At 39.9% G+C, this 9928-nt stretch overlaps 1 protein-coding gene across 1 annotated transcript in view; it reads right to left on the reverse strand.

Moving 5' to 3' along the window:
• The window catches only part of LOC108671336 (protein virilizer), a 21794-nt gene extending 12421 nt beyond the window's left edge, over positions 1-9373 (reverse strand). The window contains exons 1-11 of the mRNA XM_018158862.2: positions 9186-9373; positions 6210-6322; positions 5794-5929; positions 5273-5474; positions 4773-4882; positions 3699-4354; positions 3224-3379; positions 2544-2680; positions 1648-1878; positions 595-1217; positions 75-228 (exon numbers count right to left, since the gene is read on the reverse strand). Of these exons, the coding sequence (XP_018014351.1) occupies positions 75-228; positions 595-1217; positions 1648-1878; positions 2544-2680; positions 3224-3379; positions 3699-4354; positions 4773-4882; positions 5273-5474; positions 5794-5929; positions 6210-6322; positions 9186-9233 (2566 nt within the window). The 5' untranslated portion in view covers positions 9234-9373. The remainder of the gene's footprint in view (positions 1-74; positions 229-594; positions 1218-1647; positions 1879-2543; positions 2681-3223; positions 3380-3698; positions 4355-4772; positions 4883-5272; positions 5475-5793; positions 5930-6209; positions 6323-9185) is intronic.
• Positions 9374-9928: the final 555 nt, after the last annotated feature.

Consider the following 9928-nt stretch of genomic DNA (forward strand, 5'->3'; position numbering starts at 1 on the left):
AATAACTGTCACCATTTGTAAAGACCGATATGAAATAACTATTCATAGCACAGTAAGCTAGACTAATTATTCACCCATAATTTGATGGGGTGGCAGGAGGTGCAGGGCAGATGGCAGGAGAGCCAGCACCTGCTCGCATGAGTGCACGAAGTTCTCGCGTTGTTCATCGGCCGTGTTGAGGGACGGAACATAACCGCTCGCCACCGCTGCCAGAAGCTTACTGGCGGGCTGAGGAACGAACAAGATTTGAGAACAGGAGTAATATTTCTGGATTAACACTGTGAAGGCTAAATCGTTTCGCAATCTCACAACCACCTATAAGCTTCATAATATTATCAAATAAGATTCATTGTAATTTTTTTTTAATTAAAGAAATCGACAGCAGCATCAAAAGAAACCCTACCGTTTTTGGGAGGCGGGCATTACAAAAGCAACAGGTACCGGTAATGCAAGAAGAATGTTTTCAAAAGTAAACCCCAAAAAGAACCACCATGAAATTTAGTCAAAAAATAAATCCAAAAGATGTTAGCATACAAAGAATTCTTCTTAAAGTTCCAAAAGAAAATCTGAGGAGCTTTGGAATGACAAACTCACCCCATCTTTCTTGTCCCGTGGGTCAGTGAAACGCTCAAGGGGAGTGCTGCTGACATTAGCTTTAAGAGTAGTAACAGCAGCAGATGCGCTGTTAACAACTGTACCGTTAGCATGAGCAGCACTGTTTTCACTTACAACAGGAGCTCCTGTTACATCATGACTTTGAATCTCACTTTCTGCAGGAACAGAACTTGAGGCGCCGTTAGGTTCACACATCGCATTATCTACTGTCACGGCACTACTTATGCCAGACGACGGGTCAGCAGCAGTTATAGTGAGAGCTTTTATGGCAACGCCATCGTTCGTAATAGCAGGGGAAGCACTACAATTTCCAGGAGCGGCATTCACATGAGACGCGGCGTTATGAGCTGCAAACAATCTTTGATGCGCCGTCAGCGCTGGATTGCACAAATGTACGAGGGGAGCTACGAACTGAAATTCTTCGAGAATACACGGTGGCTTGAGCCAGTCCTCCCATTCCTCGACGATGTATTCCTCCTCGTTAGCCTCGTCCTCAAACTCCTGGTACTCGGGGAGCTCCTCTTCGTCTGACATGATCTCCTCGAAGTCCAGGTCCACTGCTGGTGCGCCGGCCGTCGTCTGAGCTTCAGGCCCGTCCATGGCTGCCATGGAACGTCATGCATTAAAACGCCGAATAAATAAATTCTTATAATAGTAACTTTACAGTGATAATTTTTAAAACACTGAAGAAACTAATAAAATATTATACCAGAAATCTTATGTACGGGCAGTAACTCAGTTCATCATTGAAACCGTAACTTAGAGAAATGAGTAATCAGTAGCCAAAGTTATATTTTTTAGTAGTCGAAAGGTATTATAAATTTACGCAAAGTTTCGAAAAATCGAGTAGCAATAGACAAACAGACATGTAAATCATATTTCTAAATGTAAAAATTAGGAAATTGAAAAAAATAAAATACAAACACGAGTTATTCTTTGCGTGCTATGTAACTAGAAAGATATCATTCTTAAATGGAATAAACCACTAACAAATGCGGGACACAAAAGTGGAATTACATCAATCTCACTGACCATCAGTCGTGCCTGGTGCAGCAAGAGCGGCCCCAGCAACGGAGGACGAAGCAAACTCGGCAGCACCGTTGACGTCAGGATCTTCTAGCGGGAGGTCAGGCAAGTCTTCATCGTCGCTGATAGCCTCCATGTGCTCCTCAGGGAACAGCATGGCACTCTGTGTCGCCGTCGTCACGTCGCCTTCAGCGTCAACTTTCTGCCTCTTGAGGTCTCGTTGTTCGTCTTCTCCGTCTGACAAAATTGTTACACGTTAACATTTTTTTATATTAAATATATTTCATTTTAATAATATTCTTTTATTATAAGTAAGGTTAATTTATAGAATGCTAAGCAGGCAATCCTGATATTGCTCGGCATAGATGATCTCTTTTTCAGCTTCACATCATCATATCAAGTCTTGAACTAAAGTGATGATGCCTAAAGACAGGCTAGTTAAATATTTCATCTACTGAAGAAGCTAAGCACTTGAATATTATTAATTATTATTGGGCCATGCCCAATGATTCCGCAACTAAAAATGATAATTCATTATATAACTGATATAGTGTACCGTAAATACCGTACAGATCATCTAATTAACATCCAGATACGCTTCATGTCTTATTAATCAAAAGATCATCTCGGTAATATCCCGATAATGAGAGATAACTAACATTCCTGCGAGTTTCAATACATTCACCAACTCTACAAAAAAAATGCATCGGTGGACTATGGATAATTTGAGGCATGCAAGCGAGGTTTTTCATTGCAGTTCCTGGCGGCTCTCTTGGGAGTATCATTGTTTGCAATGAAGTTCACATTACCCGAAAAACTAAAGACTTTTCTTAGTCGAGTGAGAGATAGTCACGCCTGTTTTTATACAAGTTTTAACTAATTTATTAGAATGAATAAATTACCTTTCTCAGGCCAGTGAGGACTGGCGATAGGTAGTGGCGGGGGAGGAGGCGTCCTAGGGCCTGCCTCTTGCAGGCTGTCGCAGCTGTAGCGACGGTGATGCTGCTTGCGGTGACTGCCACCCTCCACCCACTCACTGCGACAACAACATTATTGTGTAGGGCACGTTGTTATGACCATTATTGTGTACCGCATGTTGTTGTGACCATTATTGTGTATGTCACGTTGTTGTGACCATTATTGTGTACGTCCCAGGGTAAGAGCAGCAGTGGTGGTACTAATATGTTATCCTAACCATTCATACAAGTACAGGAGTACCAAGCTGTTATTGAGTGCGTCCTAGGGTAACAACATCAGTGGTGGCACTAACATTTTAGGCTAACTATTCATACAAGTACAGGAGACTAAAGGTAGCTCCATGTTGATTTATAATTGCCGTTGAACATTTTTCAACTTACGCGGGGAAAAATAATTCTATTCTGATTATGGTGTGTCTCCATTACAAAATTGATCATCAAAATCATTTGTGGCACAGAAAAACATGGCATAACGTTTCGCATCACGAATTCATTTGTGGCAAAGAGTTGGTTACAAATAAATTGAACATCGCAGTTAACAAGACAGAACAATTTTCACAGCAGCAATTGCCTCAACATAAACACCATTACAGCTAGTCTCTTACTCGTGGGCTTTGCGCTTTTCTCTCTTCTCGTCCTTGCTTCTCCTGGCATCCTTGGATCTTTTCTCCTTCTTCTCGCGTGTTCGGCCACCGACTCTTGACCTTTGCATTTCTTCTCTTTCGATTTCTCCATAATCTTTCCCTTCGATGGCTTGTGACCTGAAATTAAAGGGATGGTTTGATCTAATTTTATTAATTACCATATCATCATAAGGAATCAATTCCCAAACACAATTAAATACCTAAACACTTTCTACTTGTTGAAACCGCTCAGTTTGTTAAAAGAATTAGTAAACAAGAATACCCTGTCGAAGGAATTTTCATCAAGATCAATATTTTGAAAACATTCGGTTTGATAGAAATGCAATTGCACATATGCTTATAATCAACAATTCAATTCAAAACTAAGTAAAAGTTCAATTTTTTCCGAGCTCAAAGTGCCAATTATGGGACAGGTAAGAATGATTTAGCGGCATACCTGTGAGCACTGAGAGACCTCCGCGCCGAGTGATCTCTAGACCGATCCCGAGACGAGCGACGACGACGATCTCGACCGCTTCTCCCCGCCCGCTCGCTCTCGCGATCCGACCGATCTCTCGATCGATCAAGCATAGCGTCTTGGGATTTATCAACAGAACGATCATATATTTTTTCAGCTGATCTGTCGCGCACGCGATCTCTTGAGTGCTCCCTTGAAGAGCGATCTTCTCGACGTCTGTGGGATCTCTCGCTACTCGACACTCTAGAGTGGGAGGGTCGGGACCGGTGCTCGGGCGATGGTGAGTGTGGAGGTGAGTGGGGACGAGGCGTGTGAGGACGAGGTGAGTGGGGACGAGGTGAGTGAAGACGAGGTGAGTGGGGACGAGGTGAGTGAGGATGTGAGTGGGGACGAGGTGAGTGAGGACGAGGCGAGTGGGGACGAGGTGAGTGAAGACGAGGCGAGTGGGGACGAGGTGAGTGGGGACGAGGCGAGTGGGAACGAGGCGAGTGGGGACGTGATGTGTGGGAAGGAGGGGGCGATGGCGGAGGAGGAGCCGGAGATATTTCATCTTTACTTGGCTCGCCATCAAATGAAGGCTCCTCCCAATCTTCTTTTGCTGGAGATTGGTCCAGATCAAGAGGTGAGTGCGGTACCTGCAAAGAAAAACTTATATGTTACGAATATCATTATGAATTTTAGTTTTTACTATCTTTAGGTTGCAAGATGTGTTAATGATCTGGTTTCAGTTTGTCTAACAATATCTATAACAATTTTAATTTGAAGCATGGTCAATTGCATGAGTGACTCAATTTTTTCATAATATCTTTTGTGAGATGACAGGAGTGGTGTCGTACATGAGCAACCATCACATGTCAGAAGAATTTGCGGGTGTCCTAGAAAACATAAATTATTTCACAGAACTAAGCTGAATATAGATATTACATAATAAGCTCTACTCAAGAGTGTGGACCTTAAGACTTGGTAGAAGAACATGTGAGACAGATCAGGAGTTCCATGGTACAAGTAAAAAAAACTAACTTTTCAATTTTTTCCTCAGCAAGTGATCCTCACCTGTGTGTCCTGCAGCCAGTCCCTAATCCTCTCATTAGGATTCACTTTCTCAGGCAAAGGATGTGGCAAAGAAGGCGAGCCAACAACACCACTGCCAGGGTCACGTTTTCCTGAAGATAAACGAGTAACAAATAAGGCCCATGTCAAATAAAATTCTGTTAAGCAACAAAACAATGGTAATTGTTCTTTTTAGGAGTGGCCAAATAACGATAATTGGTAATGCATTCCCACAAGAGAGATTGCTGGATTTATTATCTCTCTGTGCTTGAGAAGATTGAAATAGGGTAACTTGTATCCATATTCATAAAGATTCATTACAAATCAAATTAAACATAGTACCTACCTAGCAAAGCATAAGCTTAATATATCTGATGCATCCTCCAATATGGGTAGAAACGTGTATTCTTAGCTATGTGCAAAATCACATATCTAATCATTAGTAACATTAACAAAGTTGGATTAAAAAAAAACCAAAAAATGAAATTGCAGAAGGCACAAACCTGGACTGCAAACAGAAGCCCTAGTCCCTGAAGAATGCCTGATGGGGACCTGAGCTGGAGGTGGTGAGACTGGTGCTGGAGGTGGAGGGGGTGGAGGTGGAGATTTTGGTGGAGGGTCGCGGTTGGCTTTACTTAGTGTACCATAGACGGCAAGTGTGATGGTGTTGTAGCTACCGCGTAGCAGCAGACCATCAGTTGGTGGCTAAAATTAAAATACAGAGATTCAACCACACAGGAACATAAATTAAAACTACTGTATGCCAAAACCATTAATTTGACAACAAACTATTTATAACTCAAAGAGCAAGTGAATAAAGCTCAAGGTATATAAATGATGGTTCAAATTGGTTGAAGCTGTGTGAGGAAGGAGCAGATATTGATGCTATCTTCTAATCACAGTAAAATGAAGCTATGTGCAGAAGCAATTTACAAATAATTGAATGTTAAAATCGAAAAAATTTACAAATCAAAGTAATAAAACTTTTTTCTATACTAGCATTCTAATGTCAACCTAAACTTACAGTTTTATCAAAGTCCAATTTAATTGGTCCTTGCTGATTGTATTGTAGCTGGCCTACATTTTCAAATGTTGTTGCACCGCGCTTCCCTCGGTCATTCACAAAGAAGTCAATGACAAATTGGCTGGGATTTGTAGCTCTGTTTGAGGGGATTAATTTGAGTATTGAATCAATATTAAATAAAATATCACATAAAATATCTGTAAAATAAACTTTCTGTTTAACCCAAATTGATTTCAACTTGATTCCACAAGATTTAAGGTCTAAGTAAAAATAGATTCAATTGCTACCAAAATGCCTGATCTGTGCAAAAAAATGCATTAAAAAATACATCTTTATGAGCATGGTTCAGGAGTCATTTAAGAAAATAGCTGTAAGGAATTATACCTACATGACAGCATTTCCCAGTTTTCACTTACCCCAATCTCACACCACCTGGGAAATCTGCTTTCACTCTTGCTCCAAGAGGGATGACTCGAACTTCACTCACATGAACTGCTTTCGGAAACTGCACCAGGTCAAGCTTTGTAACCTGGAACATTTTTATATTCTAATTATTCCAGAAATTTAGGCTGCTTTTAAAATGTTTAGCATAGGAATATGTATAGGTTCTATAATCCTGAATATAGGATAACCATTATTTTCAATATGATACCCATTACTTTAATGAAAACTGTTGTGATCAGTTTTTAGTGGGGCAGTGAATTCCTGAGTGTGCAGGGCACTTGAAGTTAATGCCATCTTTTATTCATTGTGAAAGGTTGGTGAGGAGTAAAGTGGTGGAGTGGAGAATGTGTAGCAGTGGAGTAACCTCATTGTGTGGGCGAGAGGGGAATGTAAATGTAGGGCATGATTACAGAGAGTATGAGGCGTATGGGTCTATAGGAGGCTGCCGCAGAGGGGGGCTTATTTAGTTTCAGGAGGGTGATAATTTGACCAGTTTTCCAGATTGATGGTATGATGCAGTGGGCATATGAAAAGTTAGCCATAGTTGTGTGAATGGTGATACCATGCAGGCCTAGGTGCTTAGGATGAATGTTGGAGATGTAGGTACTCTTGCACCATGGCTGAAGAATTTTTGATCTGTTTCATGACACATGAGGCATCTGATGTTGTGGCTGAGATGTGAGTGGGGCATTATCACATGTTCAGTTGACACTTGCTGTACAATCAGATTGTTTTTAGGGTAAAATTAGTTATTTGGGGTAACACATGCTGACGTGCATGCAACCTTGTAAATAAGTTCGTGGCTTACTGGCTTGTAAATAGTTTTTCATTACTTGGCGTAAATGGCTTTTCATTAAAAATTACCTGGCGATGCATCTTAAATTTACCAGGCAATGTTCAGGGCTTTAAAACCCATATATTGGCCACACTCAGGATTATGTTTGTTTTCAGGGAATTTTCCAGCACATTTTGACTTTTTTCAAGACATTGCTGCGCACAGTTGGTGCAACTTCTGGCCATCCCCGCTTGCAGGCGCAAGCGTCGGTGCAGCGCGCGCAAGCGTTGGCGCAGTGCGCACATACATTTTGTCAAGGGATAAGAGACAGAAAACATATCATACTTAATATGCGTTTAATTATCCATCAATAATCTATGATTTTCCTTGATATGGAAATTTTGTGAAAGTAAAAATCTAGAAATTTATTTTCAAAGAAATTTTCTACAAATTTCTTATACGAACTGACGAATATCGTTTGTTTACCTTCCGTAAACCGTCCGGACATGAGGCAATATTCAGTCCGGACGTGAGGCAAGTGGTGAATAACCAAGTCCTCAGAATTTGGACATATGAAGTAAACAAATATTAGTATTAAATGACAGATTTTGCTTGTTTTATATATACTATTATTATGCTGATCCACTATGCAGAGGGTGGATGCAGCGTCGCCAATATATGGATTTTTAAGCCCAAAGCGTCGCCGGCCATTTTAAAGATGTGTCGCCGGGTAATTTTTAATGAAAAGCCATTTACGCTGAGTAATGACGAACTATTTACAAGCCACAAACGTATTTAAAAGGTTGCAGGCACGTGTTACCCCACATAACTAATTTTACCCTAAAAACAGTCCGATTGTACAGCAAGTGTCAACTGAACAAAGTGAACATGTAATAAAGCAGTCTGACCACTCTAATGTGACCGAAACTACGCAATCGAAAAAAACGTTTACATTTTTTGCAGGAACTCATCGCAACTGATTTCCGGACAAGCTTCGCTGCATCGTAATCCATCCAACATACCGGAAACTTTACTTTTTTTCTAAATAGTTGGCCAAAGACTGAGAAATATATTGAATGCAAGAATTTCAATCTAAATATGTCGGCAAGATCTTCTGAAGGTGAAAATTTGGCTACTGAAGCGTCGCCAAAGATCTCGCTATATTCATCCACTCTCTGCATAGTGGATGCTGATAGGGTTATTAGAGATTCTATGGTTAATGAAAGGAGTCAGAAATAATTTCATCATTGTAATTAATGGAAAATAGTTTTGAGTGCGAAATCTTTTGTAAATAAAATATGTCCTGACTAACTGTCATCAGAAATTTCTAACATCGTCTTTACATACTTTTACGCAATGCTGATTCATCGTCATGTGTCATGTGATGACGTCTCGGACAAATTTATGGCCGTACTTGCGGGTTGCGGCCGGTTTCGCGGCTGGACTCTGTACCTGAAATATCTCCCATACCCATAGTACTGAACTAGCTCAATGAAACTTGGTACACATATTCATTATGGGCATTTATGGGCCTATTATGGCCTAACGGTAATATCAAGCTCAAGACAATTATTTTTAATATTGCCTTCATTTGTGAGTTATATGACAAAACGTACCAAGCAAAATTTGCAGTGTAGGTACCAGCCATTTCTTCTAAAATACTGAATGGATTTTAACGAAACTTTGCATATAGAAACCTAACCTCCCAATGGTGTGATGTTTAGCTCGTGACAATTTTTTACGTTTTGCCTTTGTTGGCGAGTATTTTTCTCTTTTCCCTCATTCGTAATTTAAACAGCAAAATTGTGTTTAAATTCGCAGTGTACCAGAGATTTCTTCTAAAATACTGAACAGATTTGAATGAAACTTTGCATATAGAAACCTAGCCTCCAAAAGGTGATTCTTAACTGAACTGATTCTTAAAAATCTCTGGTTTGTCACTATGGCAGAATAATTGAGTTGTAGCTTGTAGTCTAGATGTAGGGATTTTGATGGAAGGTTGGCCGCATGTAGGCTTGTGGTTACATTACTAAATATTAGTAATGTTTAGTCACTTTAGAGTTTAGTGGATTGTAAATGTAAGTATAAATCTTATGGATATGATTATATCATTCCTAGGCTAGTAAACTAGCGATGATACAAAAATAGCATTTGAAACGATCTCTGCACTCACATCACTGGCTTCGTGGGAGAACGTATCAAAGAATACAAGGCTTGACATTTTTAACTGTCGTTGGTATATAGTTAATGATGATATGCACTTTTTCAAGCAGTTATTCACAAAAAAAATCCCTTTCTGAGTTTTGGCTTCTTCTAAACCAAATGCGGCACGTCAGTAAGCTAACGATCCGACGCAACGGAAATACTACCGGTGCAGATATAGCTTCATTCAGTTGTGTGTGGGTTTAAACAATCCACAATTTTTTAACACTGGTAAATTTTGTTCATATCCCATTAAATACTATTCATTTTAATCATTTTAATTCAAAAAAATTATTTTAATTTCATTCCACTCTGTACTATTATTTATAGTAACTCTGTTCCAAACATAGGTCCTGGATGTACTTCTAAAGCGAATCAATTAATTTTATTCATCCATATTAAAATTTCTAGCTGAATATCGTAATGGGTTTGCATTTGTGACGAATTTGCTCACGGTCACGGACGTGCATTAGTGTTAATGAAATATCTCTTGAGTTTCAGCCACATTGGATCGAGAATTAGTGGCCTGTATTACCCGCTCTAATCGTCTTTTCTCATTTGTGCCCGCCAGAACATCGTTAAAAGCAACAGAATACAGTATACCTTCTGTGAAGGAATATAGTACGTGGTATTAAATTGAGTTTGAAGAGGCTTCTGAAGAAGCAGTCAGTGAAATTGTAGCAACTCTAGCTGAAGAGGTGAATGACTCCCTTA

Source organism: Hyalella azteca, unplaced genomic scaffold, assembly GCF_000764305.2.
Source record: "Hyalella azteca isolate HAZT.00-mixed unplaced genomic scaffold, Hazt_2.0.2 contig9714, whole genome shotgun sequence".
Classification (NCBI taxonomy): Eukaryota; Metazoa; Arthropoda; class Malacostraca; order Amphipoda; family Hyalellidae; genus Hyalella; species Hyalella azteca.